We start from the raw sequence: 21,274 nt of genomic DNA, 5'->3' as shown, positions 1-21,274 counted from the left end.
TATTAGATATAATATGATATAGAATGAAATGACAGCCTTTTGAATTATAAGAGGGGTACAAGTTGAGATGAAATAGTTAGAGACGGTGTTAAATCCACACAGAAACCATATATATATCAATGGAGTAGATAATCAGAAATATAGAACTGTAATACTGTACGAGACAGTATATCACAAAGCTAGCTTCATGACAGTTCACATTGTGATAGCACAGAAGCAACAATATGGATATTAGATGTGCATATGATATTTCATATGCTTAGAATGGAATGAAAACGTTGGAAGGAAGACACGGAATATATGTATGAAACACAATCTATTTTGAGCTCATTAACAAACTACTCATTAATTCTATCTCTGGTGATCTCTTTGAAATCTTGGGAAGAAGAGGGTCAGAAACTTTTGTATTTGATGACGGGTTACTGGGTTCAACTGATGATTCGACGTATTTGAAAGGATTTGAAGGAGGGTCAATCTCCTTTTCTCCCTCCAACATCTTCACCACATTGCTCATAGTTGGTCTTTCATTCGGATCGTGATGAACACACAAGAAAACCACCATTAACATTCTCTCTGCTTCTTGTTTGCTTTCCTCTTCAATGTCACACCCAGTAAGGAATTCGGAGAGTTTACCCTTCTTGTACATCTGCCAGGCCCAGCTAAGAAGCACTTCTTTGTAATCGTTGCTTGTATTGGCAATGTAGTTTCTCCTCCTCCCTATAATTTCCAGTAAGAGCACACCAAAACTATAAACATCACACTTATTGGTCACAGGGCTAAACTCCTTGTCCAACTCGGGTGCTGTATATCCTGGTGTCCCGACTTGTCTAGTTACGAATGTAACAATTTCATTGCTTTCTGTGTTACATAGCCTAGCTAGTCCAAAATCTGCAACCTTTGGGTTTAGCTTGGAGTCTAGTAATACATTTCCGGGTTTTATGTCATAGTGAATTATTTTCTGGTGGCACTCCTCATGTAGATATGCCAACCCTTTTGCTATCCCAATCGCGATTTGGAGCAATTTCTCCCACTTAACGGGCCTCTTCTTATCAAAGAGTAGTTTATCAAGTGACCCGTTTTCCATATACTCGTATACAAGTCCTTTTATAGCCGGATCAAAACAAAATCCATAGAGTTTCACTAGATTTACATGGTGTGTTCTTCCAAGGGTTCCAATCTCCGCCATGAATTGCTCTTGAACTTTCTTGTCCGACAGCTTATTTTTAAGCACTTTGACTGCAATTCTGACTCCATTTGGGAACGTTCCTTTGTAAACTTCTCCGTAGCCACCTGAACCCAAGAAAGATGTAAAATTTCCCGTGAGGGCATTGATATCTTGATGCGAGAATCTTATGGGCCTTTCTCTTGCAATGTCTTGAAGAAATCTCTCCATGGTCTCTTCTAGGAATTGTGAGAATGAAACCACTGTTTGTACCGGCGGTATGCTCACAGTAACATTCTGATCTGAAATTGGTGAGACCTTGCTCCTATCACTGGTGGCTACAGGTAAGTAGGTTATTGGAATATTTATATGTTCTTTCTTCATCAAACACCAAACTATAGCTACAGTTATGCTGATTGAACAGATAATGATTGTTGCGGAAGCTGAAAAAATGATATGAATAAGAATCAATATACATGCTATTAAACACTCAAGCCATGGTCCTAGTCGTTTTCATGATGGTCATATGTGTGGATTTTGTGTCGATGCATGGTTGTATATATATAGATATATATATGTTTCTTGTTATGCGAAGTGTCTTATAAGTGCGAAGTGTAAGAAACTCTAAAACTAAAATAGAGCTTAACTATTTCTTTTTTTAATAGACACCGTGTGTAAGTGTAGGTTAATAGTAAGTATTAACATATTACATATACCTTAGTTAGCACTAACAAGCATCTTAGTGTAGGTTAGTAATAGTTAAGTTTAATACTTCTTAACTAGTACTGACATACATCTTATGTGAGTGATAACTAAGTCGTACGTTAGTATTTGCATCCATGGCGAAGCCATATCAGCTAAGGGAAAGAGCCCGTTAGTCTATATAAGAAAAGATTCATATGATAACTATTTGAATTGAAAGAACCATTAAAATTTTTAAATTATATGGAGTAACTTGATGTTCATATTATATATATAATGAATTATACCCCTCACGTAAGGTCTTTCACGCGCCAATGCGACGATGCCAAAGGGAAAACCTGGTAGGCTCCACCATAACATTTTGGGAATTGATAAAATAAAATTTACACTTGACAAGACTCAAACTCGCGTTTTACGCGAAAAACTCGGGTGTCTAACCATTCAATCAGTGGGCTACTAGGGCATGTTTTTATAATTGACTCATGTCTTTCAAAAAGAAGAAAAAAACGGTTAAATAAATTAACAAAGTTATCTATCTTATAACGCAATTTGGTTCTATTATATTAGTATATATCATACGAATATCAATAGAATATAATTTAGCTGCTTACTCCATCTTTGAGAGGAAATAGCAGAAGTAGCCATCTTATCCAACATATCCTCGAACTTTTTAAAAAAATCCAGAAACTTTTTTAATGCCTCAGCTTCATTATGTTGCACTTGCACACTGTTAGAGTTATTGAAACCATGAGATGCCATTTAAGTAGAACACGAAGATGAACGTGTGATCAATGAAGCTTGAAAAGAACTTGATCACCAAATGTTTTAATTTATAAGGTTCAAAGAACGCATTTCGTTGTCCGAATTCAATGTAGTGTAAGTAGTTTATAATAAATTGCTCAACAAGTGAAAAGTCTACATGTACTCTAGTTAAATTATGTGTTAAATTAAAATTACCTCAAGAATGATGAAAACATGCCATTTGGTGGAAGGCCGGCTACTTTTGTCAACGATCATGTAATCACTGGTTACTTTTGATCGAGACTTGCAGGTATTTTCTTTGCCATACAAACATGGTTTAGATTCATGGTTGCTTCGTCACCTATGGAACAAGTGAATATTACTAAAAAGAGCCCCAAGATTTCTTGATACTTGCCAAGTTAAATTGTGTGCTTAGTTTTAAAATTGAATAGAATCTCTTGCCTCTGGAATGAAAAAAATTTGTCCTACAAAAAAAAAAACCCGTAGTAATTAATAAACTAGATTCAACTAGATTCATGTCTGCGCGATATGATGCATCGGTGATGGTGATACCGATTCGATTTAGTGAGATGCGGGGTGATGGTGGTGCGATGCGGCTCTCAAAAGCAGGGATGCGATTCGAATTATAAAGCATTTGTCTCCAATTTTTTCAATTAAGTGGTTGATAACCCAAAAATATCCATCTTTTTAGTTCACTAATTTAAATATTTCCACCTAAGATACCTATAATACCCTTAATGATATTATTTACTATATATATGTCTCAACCTTTTAAATAACTATATCCTTCTTTTTTACATTCACTACAAGAAATCTGCCTTTTGAATATGTATTACTTGTTGTCGCCAATACCTTGTGATCTAAAGTTTTTGGTGACGATTTACGCGACGACCAAAAGTAGCTAGGCTCCACGGACAAAAAAAGAAAATGGAAAAGAAACTAAAAACACTTTCGACGACAAATGTCGCCAAATAATTGTATTTATTTATTTTAATTATTATTTATATTAATAAAACATAGATTTTTAAAACTTTCGGTGCCGCTAACTATTTTTTAAAAGTTTAATTTGTATAAGTTTTTGTAAAAAAAGAAAAGTTAAATTTCTCTTGACGAATGTTGCGGCCAAAAGTCTTTATTTCAACATAATTTTGCTACAACCTTCGATTTCCACCCGGTTTTTTTAGACAATTTTCTATAAATAGAACCCGTTTTAACACATAGTAACTAAAACAACAACAACAACAATCAAATTGTTGCTATATTAATAACACCAACATCCACAAACTCGACATTTAGCTAATATATCAATACCATCAAAAGATCAAAGTTACCAACTACGGGATCGAATACCATCAAGTTAAAGATCAAAGTTTCATAAGTAATACGTTACCAAATTTACCAAGTTACCAATTACGAGAGTTTAAAGTTACCAACTACGTACGGGAGTTTAAAGCTACCAACTACATACGGAGTTTAAAGTATTACAAGTTAATAACATGTTAGGCGACACAACCCATAATCATTCACAACTATTTTCCTCATCATCCTTACCATCATCATCCTCGGCATCTTCATTGCACGTCATCAACGGTGTAAGTAGCTTAAGGTGAAGATGAAAAACCATCATAAAAGGCTGACTGCGGTAGCCTCTGTCCCATTCCTCATTTCCAGCCACGACAATGTTGTTCCCAAAAGAAAAATTGAGTTTTGACTACTTTATTGTCGTTTAGTGGATTTTTGGCGACAAACTTTTGTCGCAACCAAAAGTTTCGTCCCCAAAAGCCCCCAAATTCATGTAGTAATTAATACCCACATGCACCACCACCATCACCACCGCCGCCATTACCACTCGTTGCCGCTGTCGCCACACCATTGCATCGCGCAACATTTGTCTAGTAACTACTCATATAGAATGTAGATAATGTAGCAGGTTTGTATGTCCTATTTCTGATATATGAAGTAGAAAGTGAAATTTGGAGGTATGGTAAAATGAAAGGAGAATTTAACATAGAGCAAGTTAAAGAGATCAATGGATTTCAACCGTGTTTATAGATTGTAATTCACACGAGCTGAGTTTGAATTGACTACATATTTCATTGTAATTAACTTCATACTAGCACGGTACCCGCACAATGCGGCGGTTTTTGTGGTGACGACAGTGTGTTGGTGGGGGACGACTGTTGGTGGTAGAGGCGACATCGAGTGATATAGATAATTGATGTTAATTGATGTAAAGGGTTAAATGAGGATATTTTAAAAAATAAAAGATTGATAATGTAATATTAATCATTGAGGGCATTTTATACTGTGAGAATATCAATATTAATCAACAACTTCAACAGAATCCAACAACACAAGCAGAAATAGAGATTATTATTAAAGATTTATAGAAATTATTATTACAATCTTTTATCAAATAATCATCAATATGATGATTATATACACTGAAATATATATATTATATATATATACGAATTATTATAGAGAGAATAAAGAGAGATAATAGAAACCAATAATCGAATAATCAGAAAATCTAAATCTAGAATGTGAGAAAAGATGATTATATATAACAAATATTTGCATCTTCAGTCCTTGTATTCTTCAAAGAAAGCACTGACATCCTTCAGAATCATATTGTACAAGAATGGTCCCTTATCCAGAATTATAAACACTTTAAGTCCTGCACTTTGTAAACAAGTTAAGTAAGAATAAAACAATGTTAATAAGGAATGAAGTTATTACTTTGAACATATACATTTCTCCATATGGGGCAATTACAGTATAGATAAAGCAAATTAAATAAAGAAAAACTAGTGTTATACTCGGCTGTTGGTCGGGGATAACAACTGAACATAACTTTGAATGCGGGTAATTAATTTTAACATGTCAACCGTTATCATTAGACAAAAAAACACATCTTTAAACAATGCATCGTTAATCTTAAAACATAAAACTTTGATAGCGAAATATAAACTTGCGATGTTCTTAGAAGATAAATATAAGAAACTAAAAACTTTGATTGTGAAAATTAAAATAGACTAAAGTTGTATCACATGAATTGTTAAACATAAAACTTTAATGGTAAAAATAAAATCTCTTAAAAAGGACTTAGTGTAATTAAAGTGTGAAGGACTAAAATATTACCACCATAAATAAAGAGAAAAATAAAAAACTCAAGAAGTTAAAGTAACATCTACACAACACGCTAACATAAACACTAAAATTGAAAAAAAAAACACTAAGCAGGTAGTTAGGCCAGTTGAGTCAGCTGCCTGCTGGTTAAAGTATGAAGGACTAAAATATTACCACCCTAAATAAAGGGAAAAATAAAAAACTCAAGAAGTTAAAGTAACATCTACACAACACACGCTACCTTAAACACTAAAACTGAAAAAAAAAATTAAAAAAACAAAAAAAACTAAGCACGCAGGTGAGCCAGCTGCCTGCCATCTAACTTTACTGTTCACGCGAAAAAAGTAAATAGGTTGTAATATGTTACTTTGTTTTATTTTTGAGATTTTCTATATTATTATAACAAAAACCAAATAATGTATCACAATGTCAATAAATGTTATAGTATTATACTATCCTGATTATAATACTCATATATTTGGTTTTATATATTCTCACGAAAAGTTGCATTTAAAATCATGTAAAGTATTTATCTTGCCAAACAGTCTAAGGGTTTAGAGCATTTTTGTTAAAGTACATGGGTAATTATGTACATTTATCTCTTTTTGGTATATACATTTACAATAAGTTAGTTAGTTAGTTTGAAAATTATATCTTCAAGGCGCCTTCGCAACCGTCGTTGTTAGACTAAAGGGAGTAGAGCATTAAGGAAATGCTCTCCCACCTATCATGTATTGGCATGTGGCACTCACTAATCATGAGGGGCATTCCCCGATTCCCGTAGGGTGGAGGAATGCCCCTAAGACATTCTTTTTTTTTATAATTATTTTTAATTTATATTATTTAGATTATATATAATAAACTTAATACATTTTATAAAATAAATATAAATTTAATATAATTTTTAAAATAAATATAAACTTAATACATTTTAAATATATTTTTGATTAATTATTTTCCATATTAAAAATAAAAATATAAAGGAAGTGGCATTTATAATAAAACTTTTCAAAACTTGAATAGATCTATTTTGTATATAAATGAAAGTCCAGGGGCTAAATTAAAAAAAATATTCAATACATATATCAAATTCATCAAAAAAAAGTCCAAGGGATAAATGAAAGTCGTCTTCTTCGTGAATCTCACCTGTAATTTTCTAAGAAATTAAACTTGAACAGACCTTTTTATTCTTTTTAATATAATCACTATCATATTCATATATAACCAATTCACCACCCAAAAGGTCAAAGTCTCACAAACAAACAAAAGTCTGGACGTGTGAGGAACACCCCCAGGGCCGAGGTGGGGTGTTCCAAATGAAAAAAAAGGGTTAATTAATGGACTACTCCTATCGGTCTTACCGTTGCCCATTTTGCTAGTTTATGCGGCCTCTTTTTTATATAAAGTCGTGTTGTAACATACGTATATTTTGTTGTTTAATTTTAATCGATGAACTAAGGAGTTTCTATTTTTCCTTCTCAAACTGTCTCAAGAAGGAATCTTTATCTAATTTAAAAGGCAAAATCTCTCACCCGGGGAATTGAGATCCTCTAAATTTATTTTCAACTTATAGGTAAAGTTGAGCACATCTTGACCTTTGGAATAAAATCAAAAGTCAAGATTCAAATATGATTTTTGAATCTTGGCCTTTGATTTTAATCCAATGGTCAAGATACCAACTTTACCAATAAAGTTGAGTTTTAGGCTCAAGGGTGTAGTCGGCAAAAAACATCGGCAAAAAGCATCGACTCATTGGCAATCCTATAGCATGCATCGGCTGGTATCGACGAGTTTTAATCGGCAAGTTTTGGCAAGGTATATCGGCTAGTTTTGACCGACGCCAGTGAACGTTGGGCAAGTGCCACGTGACCACTTTTGGCAGAAAGAGTGAAAGTGGGAGCTTGTATTTTATTTTATTTTTTTATTTTCCCCCCTCAACTTCTACGTATACAACATATACATACATTTTTTCAAATATAATTAAACAAAACACATTTTATTTTAATTAAAAATCACCTTTTACATTAATAAGACAACATATAATTAAAAAAGAAAGTACATGATAAAAACACCAAATACATTGCATACGATTACTTATCATCATCTTTGATTGACATACTTCCTAAGCCACGGTAAGTGTAATCGTCAAGCCACCACTTGTCGTGTTGCGGGCATTTGACTTCCCACGTGGTTTTGTCTTCCCCACAATTTTCGTGGAACGACTCACCCCAAGTGCATTGGTCACCCAACATGTGACCGACCTTAAAAACATCATCGACTACACTCTTGACGTTGTTGATATACCCATGTAGAAACGAAGAATAGTGCTCTTCGTGCTTCGAAACATTCTTTTTTGATGAGAGTTCAGTTTGAAGGAGGGTGTCCTCTTTGATATCAGCCATGATTTGTGTTTTTATCTCATCTTCGGTCAGACGAGGTCGGTGAACATTCTTTTTTGATGATGAGGATGCCATTTGGTTAGAAAGAGTGAGTTTGATGAAAATATTTTGATGGTAAAATGCAACTGAATTGAGCTTTGGGTTCATATTTATAGAGTGACAATCCAGCCAGCCATTCAGGGACTGAAAGTGTAAATGTATTTGAATTTTTGGCCGTTTGAGGGACTGAAAGTGTAAATATTTGAATCATGCCGTTGGAGGTACTAATTGTGTAAATATTTTGAATTTTGAACGTTGAAGGAAAGTGTAAATGTATTTGAATTTTTGACCGTTTGAGGGACTGAAAGTGTAAAGATTTGAATTATGCCGTTGGAGGGACAAATTGTGTAAATATTTTGAATTTTGAACGTTGAAGGAGCGTCTTGTAGTTTAACTTTAAATACTAGGTCCTTCATCTGAAACATTATCTCAAAACACAAACTTTTATACATCTGAAAAATGGCATCTTCATCAAATAAAATGACTGTTGATCAAGTGCATGAGAGTATCATAGCCGATATCCTCGATCACCAAAGGTTCAAAGAGGAACTTGTTGCAGTTATGCGAAAACTAAATGCGAAGAAGCAATGGTGTCGAGAAGAAATCGATTATATACAAACCAGATATTGTATTGATCTTGAGTGTCAATACTTTACTTATTTGCAGGGGAAGATTGATAAGATTCAAATTGTTCTAGAACACTATTATGTTTTATGTTTCTTTTTAATAAGTTTGTAATGTTTTTAAATTATGAATAAATTTCCGTTGTTATTAAATTACAAGTAGACACCTTTTATTAAAATACTTAAAGACATTACATTATTTAGAACACTAAAACACACTTCATTAAAATACTAAAACATACTTGATAATTCAAAACAATTAACAAGCAACCATGATAAAATCCCTGATAGGTTGTTTGGAAGATTTAAATGAAATGTTTTACTTATTTATATTGTGTTTTTAAAATTAATGAAAATTTAAGATTTATTTATTAAGTTTTTTTTAAAAAAAATTAGTAAGTTCTACCACTACACCATGCCTTTTTGACAAGAATCGACTTACTTTGGGTTCAATATATGTCAAGCTATGATCGACTTGAAACTTGCCAAAAACTTTCTAAATGTTTGACTCTACACTCTTATGGCCTTAGCCCCTTATTTTTAAAGCATCTCAATCCTTGAACTGGGTGTCGCAAAACATAATTTTTTATTGTTTTATGAAAATAAAATTTTGAAGATCAAACATTCCAATATTCACCGACCAAACATGTCTCATCCTCTTTTAACAGATTCTCACATCACTTCACTTTCAATCATCAAACTTCGAGCTTTACCAAAAAAAAAAAAAAAAAATCTTTCCTTTTTTCATTCTCCATATGAAAGTGTAAAATAAATATTAAAATGCCATTGAACAAACCGCCGCCGATGATAGGAAAGATTGGTCCATATACCGTCTTTGTTACTCCACCGATTCAATCATCATTCGAATCCTCTCCGCCACTTAATTCATCACCATCATCTCATCCGGTTCAGTATTCCAACTCCGGTTCATCTTACAACCCCAAGTTTGGGTTCTTTTGGGATACCGTCACTAAAGTTCAAAATGGTAATCACATTTTCTTTTTCTTATATAAATCCAAGTGAATTTTGTATTATTTTCTTGTTTAATTTGTTACATATCCATCAAGAATTATTAGTTAAAATGTTGTACATTGAAATAACAGCCCCTAAAAAATAGATTACTCTATGTTTAGTAATTGTGTGGTATATTTGTAGAAATGATTGGAATCGGGTTATCGGAATAAGTACTTCAAGGTTTATATCCAGCAAAAGAAATCATTGTTGACGAAATTGGGTTATCGGAATAAGTAGATTTGGACTGAAAAATAAACTGATAAAACTTTTTCTATGTATTGAAGCTAGAATTATGTTACTGATAAAACATTGACATAAATCAAGTTGGTGATTAAATAAAATAATTATTTACTTTTCAAAAAAATAAAAATAAAAAAGATAATTCTATTTGAATAAAATAAAATTTGATTAAATATTTAAGAAACAGTAATCATAAATGGTTATGTGATAAGGGTAAATTAGGTATTTCGAATTCTTAATCTTAAAAGAAGGGAAAAAAAAAAGGGGGGGGGGGGGGTGGATATTGCCAATCATACAGAAACCATATTTCATTGAAAGCAAAACTCAGGAATAGATTACTGTATCAGACAGTATATCATAAAGCTTGAAAACAATTTACATCGAGATCACAGAGAAGCGACAATGGAGAATACAGACGTTAAAAGGAAGAAACGGAATATACGTAATATATGTATTAAACTTAGCACAATCTGTTTTGGGCTGATTAACTAAGTAATTAATTCTATCTCAGGTGATTTCTTTGAAATCTTGGTGTAGGAGCCAGCAACTTTTTTATTTGATGTTGTGTTGGAAATCTCTTTGCTATGCTTACCGGTTACACCACTGGTTTCAGCTGTTGATTCGTCATAGTCGAAAGGATTTGAAGGAGGGTCAATCTCCTTTTCTCCCTCCAACATCTTCACAACATTGCTCATAGTTGGTCTTTCATTTGGATCGTGATGAACACATAAGAAAACAACAAGTAACATTCTCTCTGCTTCTTCTTTGCTTTCGTCTTCTATCCCACACCTTGTGAAAAATTCGGAAAGTTTACCCTTTAGATACATTTTCCAGGCCCAATTAATAAGCAACTCCTTGATATTGTTGCTTGTATCAGGGATGTAGTTTCTCCTTCTCCCAATAATCTCCAGTAAGAGCAAACCAAAACTATAAACATCACACTTATTGGTCACGGGGCTAAACTCCTTGTGCAACTCAGGTGCTGTATATGCAAGTGTCCCGACTTCTCTAGTTACGAATCTAACACTTGCATTGCTTTCTGTGTTACATAGCCTAGCTAGCCCGAAATCTGCAACCTTTGGGTTTAGCTTTGAATCTAGTAATACATTCCCGGGTTTTATGTCATAGTGAATTATCTTCTGTTGGCAGTCCTCATGCAAGTATGCTAAACCTTTCGCTATCCCAATGGCGATTTGGAGCAATTTTTCCCATTTAATCAGCTTGTTCTTATCAAAAAGTAGTTTATCAAGGGATCCATTTTCCATAAACTCGTAAACAAGTGCTTTCATAGCAGGATCAAAACAAAATCCATAGAGTTTCACTAGATTTACGTGGTGTGTTCTTCCTAGGGTTCCAACCTCCGCCATGAATTGCTCTTGAACTTTCTTGTCCGACAGCTTATCTTTAAGCACTTTGACTGCAATCGTAACTCCATTTGGAAATGTCCCTTTGTAAACTTCTCCATAGCCACCTGAACCCAAAAAAGATGAAAAATTCCCAGTGAGTGCATTGATATCTTGATGTGAGAACCTTATGGGCCTTTCTCTTGCAATGTCTTGAAGAAATCTCTCCATGGTCTCTTCTAGGAATTGTGAGAATGAAACCACTGGTTGAACTGGTGGTATGCTCACTGTAATATTCTGGTCTGAAATTGGTGAAACCTTGCTGCTATCACTGGTGGCTACAGGTATGTACGTCACTGGAATATTTATATGTTCTTTCTTCATCAAACACTTGACTACAGCCACAGTTAAGCTGATTGAACAAATAATGATTGTTGCGGTGATTGTTGCCGAAACTGAAAAATTGATATGAATAAGTGTTAGAATCAAATATTAAACACAGTCATGGTCCTAGGGGCTAGGGATATATATGACGATCCATCAACTTATACGTTGTGGGTGCTAGCTAGTCGATCTCATGATCGATGGACATTTGTCTGGATCTTTTGTGTGTATTATCGTCTGCCAAAAAACACACACATATGTATACTCTCTCTCTCTCTCTCTCTCACACACACACACACACATATACACATGTAAAACCAAAGTATATCCATCTTATAATGCAAGTTAGTTGTGTTATATCATATGATATCAATAGACCTTAATTGGCTGCTTACTCCATTTTTCAGAGGAACTAACAGTATACATAGTAGCCATCTTATCCAATATATCTTCAAACTTGCTGAGTGCCGCGTCTTCATCATGTTGCATGCCGTTAAAGTTATTGAAACCATCACCTGGAAACCTGATGATTCTTGGAGATGCCATGTTGGTAGAACACAAAAATGAGGGTGTGATAGATGATACTAGCTTGAAAAGAATTGAAATTGACCACCAGATATTTTTGAAGTTTCTAAAAACGCGTTTCTTAGTCTAAATTCAATGTAGGGTAGTTTATAATAAATGTTGTTTTGTCATTGTCCATGTTTTTCTTTCATGAAAATGCTAAATATGGATTGTAATTAACGTGTATAAAAATTTGTACTTTTCATATTAAAAATTCACCCTTTGAGTTTTAAGTTTTATGGTAAGTGGTTCAACCTACTTAATGAACCTTAACTACTTAACAAGACCTATTTTTTCCCCCTAACGTCTAACTAATAGATATCGACTACTTAGGGTAAGCAGTGGCATGCTGGGTAGCCTAATTCCATTACGTAGCTCCATTTAAAAAAAGCTCCACAAAGTCCAAGCCTAAAATTAAACTTTTCCTAGATGCTTTTTGCTTCAACTATGGATTATTGACCTATGTTATTTTCCTTGAAAGTTCAATTGCTCATCGAGTCAAAAGTCTTCTCTATTTATGAGGCCGGCAATTCGGCAAATGTACCGAAACTTCAAAAAAAATATCAATTACTTATGGGATCAAAGTCCTTCAATAATGTTTGGTTAAATGAGCAAACCAACTTCGACCACCTCTCACATTCTTGAGATGTGTTTGGATAGGGTTTTTGAGGGGCTTTTTTTTAGTGGTTATGGTTTGAGGCTTTTATGATGAAAGTTTGCTTGAAAAAAGAAACTCTCATGGGCTTTTATACTAAACTTTTTGAAGAAATGTTAAACAAAAATGAAGCCTCATACTTTAATTATGGGGATAGATGCATCAATATGTATGTAACTAATTTTTAAAGTTATCGTATGTAATAACTACCAAAACTTTTGTTATATACACGAATTTAGTAAAAATGTTCAAATCATGTAACATGACATACGTGGCACCCCATATGAGGTATCGTGTGCAAATTTTTAATTGGTCGGACATAATTAGTTACCCCCTCCGTCCCATTTTAAGTGTCATGGTTTGACTTTCAAAGTCTTTTTCTTTTAACTTTGGCCGTAAATATCTTTGTATGTATATTATAATAGTTGACGACACTTATATCATTGAAAAGTGCATCAAAAACTCAATCCATTCATATATTTTATACCAAAGTGTTGTATAACACAACAAAGATAATTGCGGTCAAAATTTAAAGAAAAAGATTTTGAAAGTCAAACTAGGACACTCAAAATGGGACGGAGGGAGTATATGATTTGAACATTTTTACTAAGTTGGTACAAACAATAAAAGTTCTCAAACTTCGTTCACACTAAAACATTTCATCCTTTGTTACTTGCAGTTTGATGTACTTAACTGTTTATTATATACTTTATTAAAAGGGTGTTGATACATATACTTTTTATCAATCTACGGAAAATTAAATTTATAGACTATTATACCCTTCAAGTTTTTAGGAAGATCTTGTTTTTTTTTTTTTTTAAAGGTGAATTTCGCTAGAAACTTTGTGGCGCGATTTGACAGCGGGAGGTCTGACATACGTAATTGACAGCACGATAGGGTAACCTAATTGACATTAAGCTGCTCCTAATCTCATCCTTTGGCTCTCCAAAACCATCCTCCCTCTCCCTATTCGATTTCCTTTGCAAAGTCTTCCAAAACATGTTGATTCGGGTGTGATTGATCAAGGTTTTTGCATCCTTTTTGTAATCTCCAGGTGTTAAAAGTATAATAACATTGATTTTATGTCTTTTCAATCATATAATTCGTTTCATAACTAGTCTAGGTCATTAGAGAATCAATTGATGTCGAAAACATGTGTTTTGATCAATTCGGTAACCTAAAACGGTTGTTATTGTATTGCAAATCAATTGGATGTTAAAGGTAGTTTTCATGGCATTATTAGAGTCTTAAAATGATGGATTTTAAGAGTTAAAAGTGGTTCATGGGGTTTAGGATTGTTTGCAATTTGTTTAGAAGGAGTTTGAAGTGGGGAACAAAAGAGTTTTTTGTTAAGTCAAAAAATTGACCAAGTATGATTTGTTCAGAATTAGCTAATGTAACACCCCACACTTCTAAACTCGAATATGAGGTGTTATTTCCAACTTAAACAATAATACAAGTGTACTAAACATAATTTCTCTTAATATTTTTACAATTATTAGAGACTAAACGATCATTGACCATAATCTTCAACAAATCCTTTATGCGCGGAAACTAGCTAAAAGTCCATTGCTACACTCTTTCTTAATAACTGCTGCAGGGAAAGAAAAACCGCGGCTGAGCCAATTGCTCAGTGCGCGGATATAGAAATACATATAATAATGTTCAAAACAAACAAGATGAAATTTTCAAACGAAAATCATTTAACTCATACAAAGATTTAAAAGATATTATTAACGAATCAAAGACACGTTTTAAATAAATAATATTAATCCGAAACAAATATAGTCATATCATCAAATCCATATTTTAGCATTTCCAAAAGAACATTTCGTATCCAACGTTATCAAAAAACTTATAAAGCTTCATGGGTTTTGATCATTTGAAAACTAAATTTTTCATGAAAACTAGAAAACTGTCAAAACACATTGTGTTCTGAATTTAAGACAAGAGTTAAGTACTTTTTTCGTCCATGTGGTTTGTCGTTTTATCACTTTTCGTCCTCACCGTTAACTTTTGGCTAAAATCATCCCCGTGGTTTGCATTTCGTCCTTGATCCGTTAACCCAGGGGCATTTATGTCTTTTCATCCATCTTAAATGCAAAATTCGTCCTTATGGTTTATCGTTTTTCCATTTTTCATCCTTATCTTTAACAAACCTCCAAACAAGAATGTAATCAAAAAACCAAAACAAAATCAAATCAAAAACCTATATATACATACATATGAAGATGTAATTTAACACCAGCGGTACGACTAATTTAATTTAATTTTTAAAAATGTTATAAAATTTACTATAATTTAACTCAATTGTCAAAATATAATTACTATTCACTCAAAAAATATCAAATAGGTACTTTATTATAAAGTATAAGTTTTAAAGTTCAAAAATTAAAAAAATATAATATTAAAATATTACAAAAAAATTTTTAAAAAAATTCAAAAAAATAAATAATGAGAACACCGGAACGGTATTACCGAAAAATATCAAAAATGCCAGAAATAGTTGTACCGGAGTACCACCCCCATACCGGTATTACCGGTAACACCGACCGGTATATACCTGTATTTAAAACATTGTATATACGTGTTTGCATTTGAAAGTGATTGAGTAGATTCTCAAATATATATATGTATATATAAGTTTTCGTTTTGTTTGGATAAGTTGTTACCATTATTTTTTTATTTTATTTTTTAACGGAGAGGATGAAAAATGCAAAAATGAGAAACCACAGGGACGATTTTTGCACTTAAATGGGTGAAAAGACGAAAATGCCCCTCACGTGACTTGCATGTGAGGGGGTTAACGGCAAAGTTATAACGGCAGGGACGAAATGCAAACCACGAGGATGATTTTAGCCAAAAGTTAACGGCGAGGATGAAAAGTGATAAAATGATAAACCACAGGGACAAAAAAAGTACTTAGATAATGTGTTTTTAATATGTTTTTCGAAAACACATTGTGTTAAGTTCATATCACATTGTGTTTGAACAATTTTCTGATTTACAACGCTATCAAAAACACACCGTGATTTAAAACATAACACAATGTATTTTAGATTATACAATAAAAACACATTGTGTTTTATAAAAACACAATTAAAACACATTGTGTTAAATTCAGATCACAATGTCTTTTAACAGTTTTCTAGTTTTCTAGTTTTCATAAAAAATTTAGTTTTCAAATGAATATTTCACAAAGCTTCATATATTCAAATCCAACATTATCAAAATACCTACATTTCAGAGTTCCATATTTTCAAAGTCAACCGAGCTCCTACAACAAAACAAAACACATACATTTGCATACCGAATCACAAGGATCGATAAACAAATGCCAGACATATGTACAATGGACCTGCAGATCCAAATGTACCCTACAAATGTGCAATGGTGTGTCGGGCACAACACAACCATCCGCCCTACCAGAACAGAATCTACAAACTAGAGTCGACTCATACGACTCCCAAAACAAAAAGGCAATACTTTTATAGCACGCCTACAAACGGAGACACATTAACCAATCACATTGTCACGGAAGTGTCACACCATTGGTGCCCCCAATGACGTGCCTGTAGTACCCCTACAGGTAGTTAGCTCGAGGTTTTCATATCATATTCTCATATATCAAAACAAATTTATAATTAACTTTTCAAAATAATTTTATGGTACAATATCTCAAAAGATTTCTTATTTCAAATCAAATAATCCACATAGATAAAGATTTTAAAAAAATAACTCTTTCATACATATATATATATATATATCTAAAATCAGATTTTATATAAAGCTACAGACCATACTAACATATAACAGAAAATAACAATATAGTTTTGAGGCCATAAAAGACGTATCAAAATCACTTTGACAACAGAATAACGCAGAAGGAACAAACGGAATTCAAATCATATTTTGATATATATACATATATAACAAGTTCAAAACCAGAATCCGTACTATTATATAATATATAAAGTTTAAAACCAGAATCCGTACATAGTTTAAAATAAGAATCCGTACTATTATATAAACAAAGTCTAAAACCAGAATCCGTACCTTAATATAAACGAACATAGTTTAAAAATAGGAATCCGTACATAGTTTAAAATAAGAATCCGTACCTTAATAAAGCTCTAAAGCTAACACTGTCCAAAAGATGTATAATAATCGCCCCAAGTAAATCTTGATTTCAAAGTGTTATTTAATCTCAACACATGAACGGATGAACCTGATCAAATACCATATTTTACCGTCATGAACCAAGATTATTTATCATGTTTAATAGCTTATAAATTAATTATATGTTCAACGACAATGAAGACCTACCTTTGCTGTCGATATCGGCCGTCATGCTAACCCTCAAGTTCCGTATTTTTGCTTCCGCTGTTTAGTTATTTTTCCATGAAGTAATTATATATGTACTTATAAGTCTAAACTAATTTGATTCATATTAAAATTCAACTTAATTTAAACTTTATCTTATAACTTGAAACTAGATAACTAGCTCAATCAAATTACTACATAAAATATATATCTTTTTTCTCGGCAAATTATGATATTTGTCTATTATTGTAACTATCCTTTTATTTTAAATATTACAACATTATTACCCAGGTTTTTTATTTTCATTTTATTATCATCACTTTCTAATATTATTATTTTTGGGTCGTTATAGCTGAAGTTCAGTGAAGATACTTGTACAGAATTCTGAAGTCATTCAGAATAAGTTTACTGAAGCTTCACTTCAGATCAAGATCAACCCAAACTGAAAGCATTCATTTAGAAGTCGAAGATTGAAGACTGAAGAAAGAGAATCATCTCAAAAGCAGATCCCAGAGAAGATTCTATCTGATCGAAGATTGAAGAATCTTAGTATAAAGTACTTACAACATTTTACACTTATTACAAGGAAGCCTTTTTACTTTATCTCTCTTTATTTAGTTATTTACATAACACCTGGTAAAGTGATCGATTGAGTAAAAGGTTAAGAATAAAGTGTGAAACGTCACATCAAATGACTTTCACACTTAACCTTAACACACATTTTTAAGAAAACAATTTGAATTCCTTAAAATGTATCTCAACCAAGTATTGTAGGACCAAGTCCACATCAGCATGGACTTTGGCTATATATACAAGGTTTCTCACAACTTGCAAAATGTTGGAACTTGTGAGATATACTCTAAGTAATTCTTACGAGTATTCCCAAGTTATTTAGATCACTTGTATTTCAAGGTTGTTTAGATATTTTCACACTTGTGATTATCTTTGTTCCGCAACAACCTTTGAATTTGTTTATATCAATAAATCAAATACATTGAAAAGTACATCGTGTCTCAATGTCACATACTTTATTATACATATTATTTATATAGTTTCAGCACTTTACGTTTCTCGCAATCTACTTTCAGTTATTTACTTTGTTGTTAATATCTATATCTGAATCACACTCTAAACTGGTCTTATTCCAGATTAAAGTTGCTTGCCAGTTGGGTTTACTTGTTATTCATCTTAATTTGGGACTCATAGTTTTCTGGTTGCACAGAATATGAGACTCATATACTGATTTTGGTCGATTTTTTCCCCACTGTTTGTTACTATGAGACTCATAAAAGGGTATGAGACTCATATACTGTTCATGGCTAATTTATGTTTTCCTTTTTGTAAATATGAGGCTCATACAGGGGTTTGAGACTCATAAACTGGAATGGGTCGAATTCTACTCCTCGTTGTTTGCTAATATGCGACTCATGGCTTTTACATGAGACTCATAAAGTGTCTTTCGAACTTTTTAAGTCTAAAACAAGTGTTTAAGTGTCATATAAGTATCCATATGACATGTATAGGTTCTAAAAGTTAATTAGGCCTCATGTATGTTAGATTATTGATTCTATACTTTTTATAGGTAGTTGGGAATGCTTGCAAAGCTCGGTAACTTACGTTATCATCTGTTATGCTCTTCTACGAAGTAAGATACACAACTTTGTCATGCCGAGGATTCAACAAAACATAGTTTTCATATCATAACTTCTCCAAATGGTATCTTGTTTTGCTTATAGGTAATCGAGATTACACGGGAGGTGATATGGGCTATGTAGATGCATATTGAAGCCTGAAATACTACCCCTATGATATGCAATCTTTTGAGATGCGATGATATGATACGGAATGTTATGGAATGCCTTGAGATGTTATGGAATACGATATGTGATGATCTATGATATGTAATGATAAAGTATATGCATTTATATAACTTATGATGACCTATGATATGAAATGACCTATGATGCATAATGATATATGACATGAAATGACGGATAAATGTATACGATATGTAATGACGCTTAATATGTATATGTGGATGTGTAAATGTGATTAAGATGTGTAACGAAATGTTAATGATGATGATGCTTATGATGTTGTCATGATGTAAACGTTCATGCTATGCGATAAAATGATATGTGATGATTATAAGGAAGTGCACTATATGTGATATGTGATGAATTCATGGGTTGTACACCTAGAACACTAGACTTACTAGGTATGTCATGACACGTGGACGTCTAAGGGCCCAAACGTAAAAGTGATAAAGTGTAGTTTAGGTAACATGAACACCTAAACTAAATATAAAGTTTTAGCTCGAGCAAAGTGTAAAGAAAGTGTTAAGCTTAACCTGCATTAGCTCCTTGTGAGCTAGTGTGCAATGTGGTCGCTTGAGTGGCTCCTTTCAACGAAGAGTATGTGTTTGAGTATTTCCGGGTGGAGTAACTCGCCACTAAATGCACAAAGGCATAAACAGTATACTCCTAGATTGACTATGTCTTTCCTTAACAACGTTGATGGACCGTCGGCAGGTAATACCCATCATGTCAGGTGTGAGGTTCCCTGTCAGGTCTTAGGACCGCCTACACACAACCCCCACCTTCCCATGTGATAGGTGACGAATGTCACCAAAAGTGTAAAGTGAAAGATAAAGTGAAAAGTGTAAAGTGAAAAGCGAAAGTAAATGATGATATACACAATTAGGATTGTAAATCTTATGATAATCAATGTACTATGATGTGATGTTATGCAAAGTCTTGTGTTTTATAATGTGATATGTGGAATGTAACATGAGATGACGATGTGATATGATTTGTGCCTTAATGTTTATAATGGATTCTTTCAAAGATTGAAATCGACAAATGTTTTGTAATCTATGTGTTATCTTACTTATCTAATTTATAAGCTAACACTTGCTCTTTTAAAATATGTTGTGCCCTCAGGTTCAACAAGTTTGAGGAGGTAGATGTGAGAAGATGCGAGGCTTGGATAGATGATCTTATGACCTTAGTCACCCACGATAACCTCAATCATTAGACTCTTGTTTATTATGTCTAGATGTTATGAACTTAATGCAATGTTGACTAGGATGTCTTATGTTTAAACAACCATTTGGGTTTCCATTTGAATTATTGTTATGATATGATTAGTAACAACTTCTTTGTTTAAATGAACCATCCATGCGGATCGATTGATGTTTTAAAATGATTATTTCCGCAATGTTTTAACGTCGTTAGGTAAAATTTCTGAACATCCATATTTTTAAATGAAGGGTGTTACAAAAACCCGTGACCATCCCCCCCCCCCGGTGACCCGTCCGAACCGACCCGACCCGAACCTTCACGGGTCGGGTCACGGTTCCATTTTTCATGCTCTCGCGGGTCGCGAGTCATCCCGGGTCGGGTTTCGACCCATGCACATCCCTAATGTAAGTGATTGTGAGTTGCAGTCTGCAAGAAGAATAAATGGTATAGTGTTTTAGAGATAGAAAACATATGTGAAGGTAGATGTAAAAGAAAGAGATTCTTAATGGTCAAACATACGGTAAACAAAATGAAAGGCACAATTGTACATTCAATTTAAATTTCCGTGTATATATAAAACACATTATAATATATATATATATATATATATATATAAAGAGAGAGAGAGAGAGAGAGAGAAAGAGAGGGGAAAGCTATGGATTTCCGTGCAAACTACAGTGACGGACTTATTTAGAGTTTTGGGCTGCATAACTTTCATACTTTATGTTTTTAAATTGCATTTGTATTTGGCCCATTCACATGTTTTTAAGAGTTCAATGCATTTATTTTCTTTGGTTGCTTTTATGCATTTGATGGTGGGTCGGCCAATTATATGTTTTTAAGATATGTACTTAACAATCTGGATTTTGTGTTTTTTATATTTTCAATTTTAGTTCTTTTATTTCCATT

General features: G+C 33.0%; 2 protein-coding genes across 2 annotated transcripts; both read right to left on the bottom strand.

The window, feature by feature from the left end:
• Positions 1-316: 316 nt before the first annotated feature.
• Positions 317-2,623, bottom strand: LOC122601092 (cold-responsive protein kinase 1-like). Its single transcript, XM_043773864.1, has 2 exons — positions 2,476-2,623; positions 317-1,605 (listed from the first exon to the last, which is right to left on the bottom strand). The coding sequence occupies exons 1-2, from the start codon at positions 2,621-2,623 to the stop codon at positions 317-319; spliced, it is 1,437 nt and encodes a 478-aa protein (XP_043629799.1).
• Positions 2,624-10,366: 7,743 nt separating this feature from the next.
• LOC122599507 (rust resistance kinase Lr10-like) lies at positions 10,367-12,420 on the bottom strand. Its single transcript, XM_043772035.1, has 2 exons — positions 12,196-12,420; positions 10,367-11,871 (listed from the first exon to the last, which is right to left on the bottom strand). Exons 1-2 carry the CDS (start codon positions 12,344-12,346, stop codon positions 10,562-10,564), a joined length of 1,461 nt encoding a protein of 486 aa, XP_043627970.1. The 5' UTR covers positions 12,347-12,420; the 3' UTR covers positions 10,367-10,561.
• Between the last annotated feature and the right edge of the window lie 8,854 nt (positions 12,421-21,274).

The sequence above is a fragment of the Erigeron canadensis genome, chromosome 5 (genome assembly GCF_010389155.1).
Source record: "Erigeron canadensis isolate Cc75 chromosome 5, C_canadensis_v1, whole genome shotgun sequence".
NCBI classification, from domain to species: domain Eukaryota; kingdom Viridiplantae; phylum Streptophyta; class Magnoliopsida; order Asterales; family Asteraceae; genus Erigeron; species Erigeron canadensis.
This window is presented reverse-complemented; position numbering and strand designations above follow the sequence as displayed.